The 18,299-nt window shown below is 31.0% G+C and overlaps 1 protein-coding gene across 1 annotated transcript; it reads right to left on the bottom strand.

Annotated features, from left to right (window-relative positions):
- Nucleotides 1-1,142: 1,142 nt before the first annotated feature.
- Nucleotides 1,143-6,361, bottom strand: LOC25485073 (paramyosin). The gene is made up of 8 exons (XM_013614221.3): nucleotides 5,860-6,361; nucleotides 5,430-5,630; nucleotides 5,213-5,335; nucleotides 4,735-4,772; nucleotides 4,535-4,634; nucleotides 2,540-4,330; nucleotides 2,001-2,044; nucleotides 1,143-1,819 (listed from the first exon to the last, which is right to left on the bottom strand). The coding sequence occupies exons 1-8, from the start codon at nucleotides 5,926-5,928 to the stop codon at nucleotides 1,624-1,626; spliced, it is 2,562 nt and encodes an 853-aa protein (XP_013469675.1). The 5' UTR covers nucleotides 5,929-6,361; the 3' UTR covers nucleotides 1,143-1,623.
- Nucleotides 6,362-18,299: the final 11,938 nt, after the last annotated feature.

Below are 18,299 nucleotides of genomic sequence, written 5' to 3' on the forward strand. Positions count from 1 at the left end.
GTTTGGTTCTTTTTCTGTAGATGATCGAATAATTAAGGGTGTGAGTCGACATTAGAACTTGTGCCAAATGGTATGTTAAGGCCACAGAGCCGTTTTCAAGTAGAAGAACTTAATTTGAAGTAATTTAGTGTCACTTTCCAAATAATGTTGCAGTTAGAAAATGTTACTTTTCAAGACTCCTAACTTAGTAGACACCAACCTTTCTGCATTTTTTCATAAATTAACTAGATAAAAACTTAGATTAATGCTGACTATTTGAAACAACTGTTCATACGTTAAAATAATAACTTAAGAAGAAAAACTGAATCCTAAAACATGTATTATCAATTTTACAAACAGATTAAAATGATTAAGAAAATAACTTAAGAAGAGAAGCTGAATCCTCACTCATGCATCTACGAGCTACAAACCATCTGAGATGAGACTATCATTTTTTCTACAATAGAGGATGCCTGAACTTCCTTTCTAATCATTGAATCTGTGATCCTGTATTATCTTGTGTTACTACTCAACTATTGTAATATTGTTGTTGTTTTCATAGATTAATAGTGGAACAAAAGTCATGAATAATTTTCAAACTATAAGGAAATATCAAGTGATGAAGCAAGTGGTAAACTTGGTGCTTGTAGAAGGGGTATTGGTATAACAAAATAAGAGAAGTGATAACAGGTACAGCATTTTGACTCTTACACGGTCACTTAGCCTATTCAATGTTGTTCTTCATTTTGTTACTTTTGTATTCTAGAATAAGTTTTAGGCAACCACCAAATGAAGTATTAGACTTATGTTTTCTTACATTGTACAATCTAGATGCATAATCGCTCGCGTCATACACAGCAAGCGGATGTAAGATGGCAATCCAGGGAAGAGTCTTCAAGATTAGTTCTGGTTCTATGATCCCTATAAATTTCTCTATGGGAATGGTTTGTTAGAACTTTTATTAGAGAAATTATTTTGCTTTCTCAAGCATAGTTAAACAGTTTGTTCTTTTTGCAATATTTGTCAATGAAATCAATGGTGTTCTGGTATTGTTAAAATTTTATTAGTGATTGACCAAGAACCAAACTTCTTTTGAAAGTAATATTTTGTATATGATACCAAAAACTAGTCCTATGTACAACATAAAACATAAAAATAGAAACTACTAAAATTGGCTTCTTTCCGGAAAAAAAATAGTATACAGAGGTAAGTTAAGTTGACAGTTGCTTCATTGCTTGTGTATTTCCAGACTACATAGTCTGTTTTATTTCTCTTTATTCTGTCCAAATTCTCAATCAAAGCATCATAGGTCTCATTTATATGTTACACTGCAAACCAAAAATGTCAAACAGATGATAAACATTTGACTACAAGTGGCCCATATGAGGCTACAACATCATACCCCTGGTTACCTTGACCATGTACCGTACGGACCGAAAAATTGGACCGTGCAGGCAGCGCAGCAAATTTCAGACGATGTTTAAGTAAAAATGTTAGTTGATGTACAGGATAAATAGGTCACAGCAGAAGTGCAAAAAGTACTGGTTAAATTTGGTTACACCATCCTGGTAGTAATCATGATATCTTGATTCCTTTGTAACCCCTGTATATGTTTGGTATGAAACACAACACCTGCAAAGAGTTCTAGTTCTTCTTTCCATTCTTGAGATTACGTACAGCCATAACAAGCTGTTGTCTTTCTCCCTCTACCTCTGCAAATTTCAGACTAATCTCTGAATATCTTTCTTCCATTTCTTTCAGTTCAGTTTCCATATTTGTGTTCCTTTCCTTTAGGACTGCCACTTCATTCAATAACTCCTTTGTAAGGCGTTCAGCATCACTGTCAGAATTAGGAGAACAAAAATAATACAAGTTAGTTTTTCGATGAGATGTGATACATAACTCAAATATGACGTTGTGGCACCAAATGTTTTGTTATAAGGATGGTAATGGTAAGAGGGTTCATGATTGTATTACAGGGAACAAGGGATTCAGATGGACAGAAATGAATCTGATTTTACCTTCCTTCAGACTTGCTAATACCAGTGCTTGCAGCATCCATTCCCTTTTCATGTTACAAAATTCAACAAAATATATTATTATGGAAAATCAATACCAAATAACTTGTGCAAAGCAAAGCAACACTAAAGTCAAAGAATGATCAAATATTTTCTTTTAGCACAATTTTATATGAAATATTCTTCTTATTGACCTTGTTATATATTATCACCACATTAACCCTCACTCATTACAGTTGAATTTAATAAGAAGAATCACACCATGAGAAGTACTACAAAACTGTTCTGTTCAAATGTTTTCAATCCAGAACAAAAAATGTTATTGTATGCTGTAGAAAAGTGTATATATCATTCTGGACACTGAACTCCTTAGATTCTAAGGTTATTACTAAAACTAATTTCCTTTTTACTGTGAGTAATAACTTAAAAACACAACATAATAAACTCATCAATGTGATGCTACCATTTAACCTGTCCTAATATGAGACGTCAATAAGTATGTTCTTAATATCTGATAATAAGTATGGCACCTGAGCAATTACCTTATGCATTTCTGATTTTGATTTCTTTGCATTTGCCTTAGCAGCCTCATTGTCTCTTGAGGTCATGGCTGCACCTCGTCCTCTGTTATTCTTGAGCTTCTTTTCCATAGCATTTAATTCTGCTTCTTTCTTCTTAAACTCTCCTTCTAATTGAGATATATGTTCCTTCATATTTTCTTTGTCCACTTGTTCTTTCTGCAAACTGTGTTTCATTTCATTGTGCTGGATCTCAAGCATTTGAATTTTCTTTGAAAATGCAGCATCCTTTTCATCCCTGTGCCTTTGTGCTTCCTCAAGTTCTTTCGTTTTAGCATCTAGCTCTTGCGACATCTGTTCCATTGTTTTTTCTTTTGTACTTATTTGTTTCAAGAGCTCTTCCACTTTCAATTCATGTTGATCTGAAATCTGCCTGAGCTCTTGATTGCATTTCTGGAGCATTTCTTCCATAAGCTTGTTGTGGTTCCGCAATTCATCAGCTTCTTCGATTGCTTTCGTTATCATCTTTTCATTCTCTTCAACTTTGCATGACATTTCAACAGAAAGCAATTTATATTCCTCCTGAAGCTGCTCAGATGCGATAGCATTATTGTGTCTCGTCTTTCTCAGGGACTCTTCTGCTTGAGTGGCCCGTTCCTCCTGCTCGGTTTTTTCACTTTGCATAGCCTGGAGTTCATCTTCAAATTTATCTGCCTGTATTCTCAGTTCTTTCTCCAAAGACTTAACTTGATTTTCAAGTTCCTTGATGGAGACCAAAGACGATGAAAATTCATCTTCCTGCATCTCTATCTTTTCTTCTAGTCTTCTCACTTGGGATTCAAGTTGTTGTATTGTAACTAAAGAAGCCGAGTGTTCATTTTGTAACATGATGTGTTGCGCTTCATCTTGCTTTAATCTCAGAGAGATATCCACATTTTCATTCTTAAGAAGATCATACTCCAATGTGAGCTCTTTTATAAGCTCGCTTAGCTCCTCGCGTTGCTTATAACAATTCTCTATTTCACTATTCTGGTCTGCGATCTTCTGCCGCAAATCATTTAATTCTGTGTCATTATCACGCTCTTTAGTAATCTTTCGAGATTTCACATTGGAAGATAGATCCAATATTTCCTTATTCTTTTGTTCTAGCATTGCTTCAAGGTCTGTGACAGCCAAAAGAAGTTCAGAATTTGAGTTCTGTGTTTTCTGCAGTTGCAATTGAAGATTTCCACTCATTTCTTTTTCATAAACAAGCTCTTCTTTTATTGCATCTAACTGAAGCCTAGTATTATCAATATCAGACTTCAAGTTTTTAGAGGTCTTGGTCTCGTTATTATTATTATTGAAGTTCTGTTGGGACTTGAGTTGCTCATATTTTGTTTTGAATGAATCTCTCTCGTCTCTGAGACCGTTGATTTGTCTTGATAAATTCTGTCCCCGACTGCTTTCTTTTTCTACCTGTTTCCGAAGTGCTTGCAACTCTAGTTCGGACAGTTCTGCCTGCCTCTTCAGAGAAGCAATTTCACTTTTGAGATTTTCAGTAGCATTGCCATTGCCTGAAGGCTCTTGTAATCTTTCTCTCGGAAAATTGTCTTCTGTTCCATTTGTCCAATCCCCTAAACTTCCATCTGATGCTGAACCCATTGACCAGCCTGTATTTGACCTCTTATGCACTTGATTTTGTGTTGCATTGGCCTCAACTGTTCCTCTTGGTGGCATTGAGTTCTGTCTGAAGCTATAAGGGTCGTCCCATGAAGCTACCCCAGGACTGATGCCATTTGATGCATCGGATCTACTCTTGGCCAAGTTGCTATTCTATAAGATAACAATAAAAACTAATGTAAATATAATTTTATTCAATGATTATTTTTTTCGTAACTTATCCTTGAAACAAGTTTCTGTTTAGAAAAGTTGCAACTGTGTTAAGTGCGTATCTCAGTATATAAGTTCAAATAAATAAATCCAAACAGGCCCTTAATAGAATTTCTAGCTATATATAAGTATCTTATGAGACCTTACTTCATCAAGATTGTAGCTTTCATCTGTACTGCCATAGCTCAATTGGTGTTTCAAGCTTCCATCATTATAAATCTCCACAGCTCCATTATCTTCCCCATTTCTGCAAATAAGGTAGAGTTTTTAGTACATTTAGTAGAGAAATCAAAGGAAAAAAAATATTGCAATGGTTAAATTAATAGTAGGTTATGGTTCATCTTCACCTTTCTGCAGTATATCCTTCCACATTCTGAATAGTTACCTGTTTCGACAATTCTTATGTGAGAAGTTATGAATGAAATAATGTTTGTAAGTCGTAATAATGTTATGATATTGTAAATATTTTTTGTATGAAACAAGACAAAGCTCCCACCAAGCACTGATTCTTAGCGTATGTGAAGTTCCACCTTTGAAGGAGTTAAAATTGATTCCAGTTGTATCGAATTGATTTTAACTTGAATTTATTGTTCAACTCACTTTTACATGTAACCAAACATAAATCACTTTATGTTCGACTCACTTTAGCCATAATCAATTTTACACAATCAATTTATTCAAAATCAATTTTTGCCACAGCATAACCAAACATACACTTAAGTAGTGCTAAAGATTAGGAGATGAATAATGTGGGTGTGGTTGTTGAGAATTGGAAGTGAGACAATAAGCAAGAAAGTAAAGAGAGATAGACTAGAGGGTACTAACATGTAAAACTACGCCCGAATTTGCAAATTTCAAGGGCAGAGAAACAGTAATTGGCTCAGTTTCTGTTAAAAAATCAGCAAAATCAATTGAGGCTTCTCCCAAGTAGCCAGATTTTGAAGAACCCTACAAGGATCCATAAAAAAGTTTTAAACTTTCCAACCAACATATCCTTTACTTGTGTATATAACAATATAAAATTACAGCTACATGTTCTTACAGTTGCAACAATGAAATGGTAGATTTTCTCATGTAGAATTCCTGATTTTGAATCCCTAACAAGTTTAACAGATTCAAAAATTGGATTCTCCCATAAACAAGTCCCATCTTGAACAGCAGTTTTCTCTAGTTTCACTGTTGGTTTCCCAACATCATCTGGCACCAAAGATACCATCAATGCATTCTTTTTCATCTTTGGAACCTAATCAAAAGCAGATTCAAAAAAAAAAAAAAACACATCAACATAAGACACTGTCTTCAGAATCTATACATATTTTTGTTTACAACATTATAAAACAAAACAAACATGTATAAATTTCAAACATCCTAGGAAACATGTTTTTTTATATATTATACAACAATTAAGACAAACCCCATTTTCAGATTTGCTAGCATATGACTAAAAATATTATCTTTCTTTGTTAATTTACCTGAGTTGCTTGAAATTCCAATTTGAATACAGCTTTGATCTTGTTTTTCTTGCTCCATGACTTGAACATGCTTTCAGGTTGATTAATAAATATGGTAATTGCAGTGTTGTGTTGTGTTGTGGATGCAAAATAAATCTCTTATAAGCTAAACATTAATATGGTAATTGAAATGTTGTGTTATGTGTTGATTTTTGAAACTATATGAAATTAATTTGTGACAAAGTCGGTTGGTTAATGAGTTGAAGAAAGCGGTGACAAGATTTTCAATTTGAGTCTTGTGAAGTCACACTCCTTATTTCTTGGTTGATTGAGATGCTGAACTTGTATGATTAGCAAGCTAATAAAAAAAATGGAATAAAAGGAAATAAGTTTGATATATATTTGAAGAAGGTTCTCAAGTTTGGCTTTATTTAACAAAAGGTTAATGAAATAAATGGAACATGACTGGTTTGCATTATAGTTTACTTTCTACTTTTTAGCATGGGCAAGAAATATGGATTCCATCTTGTTCTCGTATTTATGAGGTCAGGGAATTGGTGGTCGTTCCATTTAGATTTGATAGTTTATAAAATATGTAATTCTATTTATTTTATTGAAAATTCATCATGTTCCCAAACTTAAAATTTAAACAGTTTGATTTTAATTAAACGGTTATGGGATGTGTTGACTATGTGGATTACATATCTCAAGAGGATGGAATCTTGATCCAACAAGAGGTGGGGAAACAAATAATCATAAAATGGAAACATTAACCTAATCAAAGTAATGTGTGAGTGTAAATCAAATTTAGGTTAAATAAAGGCCACAATATCATGTGCAACATTAACCTAATAAAGTAATAGTAAATTACATTCATCTCCGCTCAAAGATGCTTGAATTACACTCCCCTTCCATCTTATGTTAAAATATACATTTCCCTCCCCTCTTATTCAAAAGAAAATATTTCACTCCACTCCCCTAAGAGAAGCTTAAATTACATTCCCCTCTCCTCTTATGTTAAAATCTACACTTTAGTCTCTCAATACTTTTTTTTATTTCTAAAAAATCTAGAAGAAAAAAAAAAATCTAACACATTTCGAAAAAATAGTATTGCGGGTCTATTTTAATATGATAGAAAATTGAATACATATTTTTCGCTATTTTTTATTCACAATTTCATTAACATGTAGTTTTAAACCCTATTATAAAATATGAAACAACCTAAAATAAAATTAAAATATGTGAAAAATTACTAAATATAATAAAGCATGGTTATTTAAAAGTTTATTTTATACACTAAATTATAAAATCAATAGCAAAATATTTAAATTTAATTATCATTGATATTTAAATTATAAAGAAATGAATTATTTTTTCTTAAATGGTGGTTCAAAATTAATATATATCTTAAAAATATTTATTTATGTTAAAATAGATTAAAGTGTAGTGCATATTTAATTATTAAGGGAGGGATTTGTAATTCAAGCATCATAGAAGGGAGAGGAGTATAAATTTTACTTTTCAAGGAAGGGGATTGTATATTTTAACATAAGAGGAGATGGGAGTGTAATTCAAGCATCTTTGAGATGAGGGGAGTGCAATTTACTCATAAAGTAATGTATAAAGTAACGTATGAATGTAAATCAGATTTAGGTTAAATAAGGCAAAAATATCATGTTATATATACAAAAGTCAAACTTTAAATTCAATTATTTGAGTTTACTAACTGACTATAGAGTAATATGATAAATACAATTCAAATGATTAAAAGTTGTGAACATGTAACATAATAGAATCCTTAAAAAAAAAAAAATGTAACATGGTAGAATATGTGTTCAAAATTTACACATTGATCCCGTGGATTCATGTTTTTTTTTTTATGAATCCCGTGGATTCATGTTAATTGCACCAATCAAAGATTTTAAATATTTTTTTGGATATTGTCAAAAACATGGTTTAAAATTCCAAGAAAAATATTATTACCGTTACTCTATAATTAAAACCAAGATCTATCTTGAAATGAGGGTCTCAGAGAAGCTTAGATGAGAATTCATTGATGGGAATAGCAACCCAAGTTTGGATGTTAAAATCAGTAGCTAGATTGTAACTTTACCAAGCTCTAGCATTTAAAATGAGTAGGAGAATGACATTTTAATTGACCAAATATTTTACCAAAAATAAGTATTTCAATTCAATGGGGTAAGTAAAAAGGGATAAAAACGTCCATGTGCTTCTGGGTTGTCTTTGATAAGCAACAACCCACCAAAACATAAATGTTGCACCTTTCTGCTGCAAAGGACATGATGAAGAAAGATTTAATCACAAATGAGTTGTAAATGCAAAGGTAGGGTTGGTCCCCCACCGATATATTCAGCCATCTTTTTCAACATATATCTTTATGTAGCAATAAGCTTTTTTATTTTTTATTTTTTATATAAGCATATTAAAAACAAACATACAATTCTAAATTCTTATAAAAAAACAATACAAGAATTATTCAACAAACTTGATAAAACTAAGCATTTGTGTATAGTGTATAGTGTATACACATTCAGCACATGCCACTGTCGGCACCTAAGCAGATCCGTCACGTATTGAAATTATATATACAATTTATTACTATTATTTACTTATTATATAATTATGATTTATAAGAAACCACACATCAAGTCATCATGGATAAAGTGATGAAAATGTTATAGACCAAGTAAAAGAATAAGTGACCATCAAATTACAAAAAAGAAAAGGTTCTTTGTAATAAATAATTGACATTTAACGTGGGTAGAGTGGACCTCAAGCATGTGTATGTATAGTAGAATTAATTAGAGAAAACTAACACGTAGTTTCATATAAATTTGATTCTATGGACACGAGTTTATACGGATCCAATTAATGGTATAGTTTTGGTGATGCTACATTCAGGTTTCTATATTAGTGGTTTCCAACCCGTCACTCCATCAAGGCATTTCATATAAATAAAAATCAAGAACCATTTTCTTTTTTAAAATTTTATTGTGTTTGAAAAAGGTGTAGGAAAATATATACCTCTTCACTCTTCAACATGAATTTCCTTCCTTGGTTACCTGTCCAAAGCATCTCACTTTTTCTCCCTACCACCGCATTGAAAGCTACAGCTCTTCTCCTTTGCTAAGACTTTCGGTCTTGTGGTACTATAGTAACCATAGTAATATTAATATCATTCATTCATAAAATATAGAAATAAAATACCAATATATGATAAGAAAAGTTGATTTTCCTTTTCAAAAGTGACAATACAAATCATTGATTGTCAATAATGGCGTGGAAAAATTATTAGCTGGTGGTTATCTGCTTGGACTAATTTGCCACCAAAGAAAATTGTGCTTGGACTAATGGGAATGGGTATGGATGAGCAAAAGGAGACACTCTGCCTAAATAATTAATGGTAATTTATTAATATTAAAATCATCAACTTGGGAACAAGTTAACCGCAAAATCGGAATTAAATTAACCTTTCAGTTAAAATAATGAAATCGGTTTTTCTAGCATTCTATTGGACGGTGCTCGTTATGTTTGACGGCTACTATTGTATGGTACGTACATTACAAAAGATTTATCATCATTAAATTAGTATTTTTTTTTTAAAATCAATAGGATTTGATTTTGATCATAAGTGTTAATGAATTTTATCAAAAGGTAAATCTTTTGTAAGAATTTGATTTTGATTCTTAAGAAAAAGTAATTTTGATAAGATTTTATTTACTCAGCAACGGAGCTTCAAATTAATAAGATATACAGTTGTATGCAGAAAATAAAAACAAGAAGTTGAATCGATGAAACTTTCACATCCATGGTTCAATCTCAAGAGTCGTTTAAACCAATTGTGGTTCAACCGCAATTTAACTAGTTTGACATAGTTCAATCTCAATTCAACTAAACTAAGGTACAACCACAATCAAATCGGTCAATGAATTTATAAGTTCTTAGTTCAACTAATTGATATGGGCGGTTCGGTCTAGATTTAAAACATTAATTTTATTTCTTGTATGTTCATATATTTGAGATATTCTTATTTGAGGCATGACGTAGATTATATTTGATATATCTTTTGGTTAAAATTTAAGTTTTGATTCTCTATATTATAAGAGTTTAACCATTTTCATTAGACTCAATCTCGTTGATAAAACGTCAGTACTTTAAATATCCGTGATACTAAGTACTTGTCAAAGAAAAATGTTATTTCTTAAAGAAATATCCCATATTATAGAAAACTAGAGATCATAATATAGGTCAAATAAATTACAAATTGAGATGGAAGAAAACTAGAATTTCGTATATCTACACCTCATCTGAGTTGGTTGAGCATGTTTGACTAAGAAATGGACTGACATCTAGTACGTGATACTAAGTTATGGTGGAACAATTGCAACATATATCAATGGACTTGGATATTCTATATTCCGTTTAATGATGTAGTCAGCTGTAAATCTCCAATTAGGAAAGACAAAATTTCTCTCCCTATTGAATAGTCCATAATTGGTTGCAACAAGTTGGTTACAACTTACAGAATATTCATTTGAAAATCACACTTTTTTAGATTAATAGAACAAATGATGTATGAATATAGACCACACAAATAAATCTAAAAACTGAATTTTTACTTATAATAGGAACAAATGGTGTAAATTGTTTGACTTAAGTGATAAATAAATTTAAGTTAATGTAAAATCGATTGGAAATATTATGAATTTCAACCTCAAATAAAACAATCATGGTTTAAAAGCTTTACTTACTACATATACTTATCTTTCTAAATTGTCCACATCATAAATGCTAGCAACACCCAATTTAACATACATTTTCTAACACACTATCTTTGATTGGTTAAAATGCACATGGCTCCCACCAAATCATGTTGATCTCATATAAATTTGGTGGATCTCATGTAAATTTTAACCGATCAAAGAAAGTGTGTTGAAAAGTGTGCGATAGAATGTGTATTGTTTATTTCCCAAGGATTATTACATCTATAAACATTAGTATTAGGTTCCTAAGTAGGAGCTAATTAATTATTAAAAAATCAATTAATACAAAAAAATAAAATGCTAATTTTCGATTTGAAAAAATTTATACTGTCCGATTTACAGTTTTTGAAAATTTATAAAGATCAATTTGTATAATTTAAAAAGAATTATAATAATCAATTCGAATTTCACGTTGTACAAAGTAAGATAGGAGTTTCAAATTCTTAGTTTTTATATGGTATTGGAAGTTTGGAACTTCCCTCTTTGGCAAAATATTTCATAAATATCGTCACTCTAAAAATTATCCAAATTTGGCCTTGTTTGTTTTGGATTTTTTTATGAAAAAATCTATTTTTTATTAAAAAAAATCTATTTTATCATTTTTAAGTGTTTGTTTTGAATTTTTAGAAAAATCATTTTATCAAAAAATCTATTTTGACTCTAAAATAAAAAGCTATTAGGATTAACTTTTCTCAAAATCAATTTTTTTTTTAAAACATAAAGGAGGTAAAACATGAACTAGTTAAAAACCTTTTTTTTTAAAAAGTGACTTTTTTTGGATAATAAACAAACACAAATAGCTTTAGATTTTTTTTCAAAATCTCTAGATTTTTTTAACACAAAATCTATTTTTTTTTTTATAAGTTAAAACAAACGCACCCTTTATATCATGTTTTAGACAGATACAAGGAACGGTGCTTAGTGAACCTACCTCGAAAATACATTCGTCCCACAAATTATTCCATCTGGCATAGGATCCTCGCATTCCATAACACCACAAAGAACTTAATGACCTTTAAACAGTCACCAAACCCAACCATTGGAAGGTCTCGATGTCCGTAACGACTTGGCTTTAATTCTCAACAACGCCTTCTCGTAGTTGTACAAATACTCTATTTCACCACAACGCAGTGTACAACTTCTCTCTATTTGAAAATTGCTCACTCTTTATTCTCTTACTGATTTGAGAGTCAGAGTGTTTACAAATACCAACCCACACATTCAAAACCAAAAGAACACTCCTCGAGCTCAACCTACCTTCTCAGTCAACTAAAGGTCTAAGAATTTGAATTATTGAGGGTATGTTAAATTTATAACTTAATAACATGTTATAATTTTCCCCTCTTTTTTGTACCAAAAAAAACACGTTATAATTTTCCCTAAAAAAAAAACACGTTATAATTTGTTGGTATGAAATCCTATATACATTATCACCAGGATATGAAAATCATATTTAACAATTGGATTAATTGAATTTCGACGCACTCATCACAATAAAGAAAGTTAAATTTCTATGTTTTTGATTATTTTATTTCATTTTCCATATGGTTGAGTTATTTTCCGTATAAGAGAGTTAGTTAGTGAGGTGCGTGCGTGCGTTCATTGGCAAGAACTATGATCACAAAATCTGAAAAGGAAGTCTTAGAAATGTCTCTTTGTGAGTAGCAAATCAAAGATCGCTGCTTGTGAGTTTATCCTAATCTTCTCGTTGTCATGTTATGTAGAACTTCCAACAAGTCACAAACGTATCACAACTCATTGTTTATGCCATGGCTTACCATTGCATGGTCCTTCGTATGCCAACATATCATACATTATAAAAATCATTCAATCAATCAAAGCTTCAAAATAGTTATCAAAATCTTATCCCATTACCTCTCGGTGTCAATGATAAATATAATAATGATATAACGGATATATAGATGCATTATTGAGACGTTCTTATGCTATCTTATATTGTATGATTCTCTTTCTTTTCTTAGGTTTTGTTTGGGAGTTTGGAAGGGAAGGAGGGGAGGGTTTTAGAAAAAAAGATGGAGTAGTGGAAGAAATAGAAGACATTGGAAGGAGAGGGCTGCTTTGGAGGTTAATTTTTTACTCATAATAAAAAATCTCCCTCATTTGAGGAACTAAAAAATTGTATTGGGGGAGGGTTTTGGGGGTTATGGAATGTTTATATGATTTTTTTTCAAATTCAATCTATGTTGTTATAGTATTTTTAAAATTAAAAGTATATTAATCATAAGTATAAGTTTATCATTCTCTAAAAAACTGTTCTTTCAAAAAATGTAAATTTTTGTCCATTTTTCTATATATTTCCAACCCCTCAAAACCCTCCCCTCCCTTCCCCTCCAAACTCGCAAACAAAGCCTTAGGGTGTGTTTGGATGGGGGAATGTTTTGAGAGAATGTAATGTTTTGAGGGAATTCAACTATTTTAAGGTGAATTCTATTGTTTAAATTCACCTCAAAGTAGTTGAATTCCCTCAAAACATTCTTCCATCCAAACACACTCTTAGGGAATCTCAAATGATGTTATTGGTGGTGATTAATTTATTTTTCTATATTTAACCAAATATATAGGAACCCTAAAATGGCGAATCTTGAGTAGATTCGGGCAGTGCGATGTGCACTTGATTTAAATACTTCGTGATCGGATATTTAAAATATAGATTACTATTTCAAACCTAACAAATAACCCAATTGATTAAACCTAGAACTGTCAAAATGGGTCAGGTCTTACGGGCCGGCTCGAAAATCCAAATAAAATGTAGGGCCTAGGCTGATAAATAGCAGCCCGAAATTTTTCAGGGCTTTTTAGCCCGGCCCGAAAAAACCTGAAGCCCGTTCGGGCTAAGGGCAGCCCGTAAAAAAAAAAAAAAAAAAAACGTTATTTTCTACGCTGGACTGGACGGACAGCCCAAATAATTATGTTCATTTGGTATTTAAGTCATTCTCTCTTCTAAAAATTGTATATAATTATGTTCATTTGTTTTGTTACTTCTAATTAAAATGAAGGAAAAACAAAAATCAAAGTGATCGTGTTTCATCATTGTTTTTTTAACTCTTCTTCTCCTATGATGTTAAAAATGTTATGCTTTTATTCCCCACTTTTGAAACCCTACCTTTTGCTTATGGTTGCATTGTGATTTTCTTTCCTCACTGTCAACTCAGTTTAGTACCCTTTATCTTTCTTTCTTTTTTTAATTTATTTTTACATGTGTTGGCTAATTAATTAATTATATCATATATGTGGATCTTGCAAGACAATATAGTGACTATGTTGTTCCCTAAAAAAATTATATATAGTAACTATACTGATTAGCAAATGAATTTAATAAATATACTTTTTTAGTGTACAATTATGTTAATGTTACTATGTTAGTATGGATAATTGTTATTCTCTTGGATCAAACTTAATTTATCTTTTGTTCACTATAAATTTTGTGTACATTTATGTTATTATCTTTTCAGTCCTTAAATAATGAAAAAAAAATGAAGGAAAAAAAAACGGGCCTTGGCTGGCCTGTTAGCCGGGGAGCCCGTAAAGAGCCGGGCTCGGGCTCTATTTTTCAGCCCATATTCAAACCGGGCTTTTTAGCCCGGCCCTTAAAAGCCATTGGCCCGGCCCGGCCAGGCCTAAACGGGCCGGACCGTCCGTTTTTACAGCTCTAATTAAACCCCTTTGTTTAGATAGACGAAATGGCAAAGTCATTATAAACTCACACACACAAATGGAGGTACAAAGGTTCGAACTCCGGTCATGACATACTTTCATATTGGTATAAATTAACACAGTCAACTTGAGCTACATAGTTAATATTTTTTTCAACACAATTAGTTATTTCAATTATATCCAACATATTGGATGTTAGCTGTACTGTCCATATGGTTGAGTATATTTAGTCCCTAAAACTAGCATTTATTTTAAATTTAGTGACTATTTAACAAATTTAGCCCCTAAGAAAGTGCTCAATTTTTATAAAAGATGAGGACTAGAAAAGACTAAAAGATTTATATAGGACTCGAACTTCTTTTGAACTTTTTTTTTTTTGACAGAAAGGAATTGAACTTGAAATATTGAAATTTTATAGATATAAAAATATATTAACATTTTTCTATATAGTTTTACTTGCCTCATTGGATTTCAGCATTTAAAGTAAAATTTAAAAAATTAAAGTCCACAAATAACTTACAGTAGTAGTTATTTAATAATAAAATAAAAGATAAATTTGTATACACTAACGATGTAATTCTTTTTACAACTGATCCAATCAAATCACACAAAATAAATATCACATTGTTGATAGATAGCAAAAGTTTACTACTATTACTTTTTCCATCCTACGATCTTCTCATGCGCCCTGTAAAATTTTCAAAAATGTCTTTGTGCATCCGGATTTTAAAATCCGAATTCATGTTTACTATTTTGGATTTTATAATCCGGACAATTCTTATGTGTAATCAGCCATCAGACTCTCTCACATTTCAGCAGTTTTGAGTTTTGCTTTTAAAAACAACAAAAAACCTAAATAAAAAATGCTAAAAACCTGTCAAATAAATTCATAAAAATATAAAAATAGCACCAAAAAATTCTAAAAATCAAATAAAACTAATGCAAATTTTTTCGGATTTTTCTGAGAATATGAAAAATTAAAAAAAAATAGGTCCAGACGATGAAATTTTGGATTTTGAGAGGCGGAGTTCCTTCTTATGGAGTCATGGTCCTTGAATTTTTTCTGATTTTTTGGGGAAGTTTCGGAGCAATCCGATCAAGTAGTCCGAAAACCCGATTTTTTACTAAGAACAGGTAACAATGACCCAAAACAAATGGATGAGAGTTAGAAAGATTAATATTGTCCCTAAAATGACTATCCATATTACAAACATGTTTAGAATTTGTGCTGATACAGTTCGGATTGTTTTACCTTTAAAAAGGGTGTTTAGGGGGTTTTCGGATCATGTAATCCAAAAATATCATGTAGCGCGCCCTATTTTTTGAAGTTTCCGAATTACAAAATTCGGAAAAACCCGTTACTCATTTTTTTCACCCTTTAACAAAAGAAAATATCATTCCGGATTATATAATCCGAAATGCTCCGAGGGTAATTTTAAAAGAAAAAAAAAAAGGGTGCGCGAGGAAAAGCATTGGGTGGGAAAAGTAATAGTCAAAGTTTACTGTCACTTCTTGTTGGATATAAGCCCAAAGTTCTTTGGATCTTCCAAACGGGACAGCATGACGAGCCTACCGTAAGTTTAAGTGAGTTACTACCTATTTGCATTCCTCTCACGTTTATATGCATCAATAGGGTAAAACGATCTCGAATAATGATGATAATCGACACACATGTGCCATGAACCATCCTTCTAGTTAAGCAAATTGCTAGTGGTGAGTATGAGTTTGGCTTCAATTTTTTTAGGCATGTGGAAACATATAAGGGCGGACATTCACCAACAAGGCAGTGGAGAGCAGTTAAACTATGTGATCGATTTGTCGAGGAAGGAGTAAATGTATTGGTCTAGCAGGTGGGAAACTCGCTGATGTGAGTGGAAAAGTCGGGTTTTATGTGACCTTCATCCGATCAAAACATTAGATCGGGTCATTTTTTTAGATCATCACCCAAACCTTTAATATTAGAAAATTTGACGAGGTGTAAATTCAATAAGAACGAACGATAAAAAGAAAAAACCGAGTTGATTAGTAATGCATGAACATTTTTTTAGGGGAATAACAAGATTAATCAACCAGTAACTCATATCATAATACTATTAAATCAGGTTGTAAAACAAAAATAATCAATAAGTCACCAAAATGTTGTTACCGGACAATATAAACATAATTTGATCAAAATCAATCTTATAAAAATATGAATAAAAATAATTTAACCACTTTAATCTCAAACTTCAACAAATTTTTGAAAGTTTGAGACATTTTTTTATTTCATGGAAAATGAATTTGATCTCGAGAAACCATCATACACTACGAATAAAAATAGGCAAAATTACACTTTTAGTCTTTAACTTAATTTCAGGTAACAGTTTGGTCTTTTATCTTTTTTCATTTTATTTTGGTCCTTTTTCATATGAATTTTTAAGCTTATAATTCATGATTTTATTTTCTTATGATCTTTCGGTCTTCAAATCTATGATCCTCGTCTATATTTGCATAAGAATATTATATTTGAAACTTGAAAATATATATGAGAATGAAGAAAAATGACCAAATTGAAATGAAAAAAAGATAAAGGACCAAACTGTTATCTGAAATTAAGTTAAGGGACTTTTTTTCAATAAAAATAACACCCTTCTCCTTAAAACACTTTGAGACACGAAGGATAACCCAAGGATCAACATACGGTCCCTTATTTAGTATGGTTCATGTCTTGTTCCCATTTTTTAACCTTTTTTTTACGGGTCTGAATCAAATTCAAACCTAATGCAAAGCTTACGTGTTGTTATATGAATAACTTATAAATTAGATGATAATTTATAGTCGATGATCGATGACTGATAGCTAATAAACTAATTGAAATATTTAGTAAAATTAGTGGTTCAATTAGCTGATAAATATAAAATAATATTAAATGTTATTCTTTATATTTAGAATTTATTAACTTAAATTTATTATTAATTTAAATATCTTTCATATATATTATCATTAAATTATTTTTTACAAGTTTTTCTTTTTTTAGGGATACAAGAATTTTATTTGTTGATGTACAAATTAAATTTGGCTTCTTAAAATAAACACAAATTAAAATTCACTTTAATAATAAGAAAAAGAAGGGTACAATATGGGTAAAAAAATTGAGGGAAAATTCTGTCAAAAAATCAAAAGGCATACGTTATGTCAACAAAATATAAAGAATGCGATAGCCGATAGGACAACATAAACGAGAAATATTTTGTTTCGAATTTAATTCGAAGAATTAACATGATATCTTTTTTTATTTGGTACAAATTAGCATGATCTTTATTGGCGTCCAATCCAAAACATAAAAATTGTATTCGCCGTAATTAATTATGATAAAGGGTGTATATATGTGTTTTAGATAAAATAATAAGGTTAACGATGAAAGAAAAAAATGATAAGTTATAAACTCTAACGCTATTTGTAACAAAAAAAAAAAAATATTTGAAATAGAGTTTGAAAAACAAAATATAAGATCTTAAAATAAGTTATAAGATCATTCTGAAAAGACCTTACAAAACATGCTTTTTCTGCCCGATGAATTTACAAGTTATCCGCTATAAACTAGCTTCTTGGTTTCACTAAATTGAATTATAAATTAAAGGTTTAATGCATCATCCGGTCCCTTAACTTATTTTATTTTTCAGTTTGGTTCCTTAACTATCAAATGTCTCAACTTGGTCTCATAACTCTTCTGCCATTACCTATTTTGGTCCACTTTGTTAATTTTTAACCCTAAATGTCTAAGGTGAACCAACATTATAGACGGTACATTATATATCTTAGTAGATTTTTAATTTTAACTCTTTGATCTTTTGTCTATAAATGAGAACAGTTAGATCATACATGTCTATTGTATCGTTTAGCGAACCGCCAACAACCAATTTTTTTCCCTTTCTTCATCTTCTTCCTTTCATTTCTTCATCATCTTCAACAACATCTACATATACCATCATCGATCTTCAACCATTAAAACCCGTAAATAAA

Source organism: Medicago truncatula, chromosome 1 (genome assembly GCF_003473485.1).
Source record: "Medicago truncatula cultivar Jemalong A17 chromosome 1, MtrunA17r5.0-ANR, whole genome shotgun sequence".
Classification (NCBI taxonomy): domain Eukaryota; kingdom Viridiplantae; phylum Streptophyta; class Magnoliopsida; order Fabales; family Fabaceae; genus Medicago; species Medicago truncatula.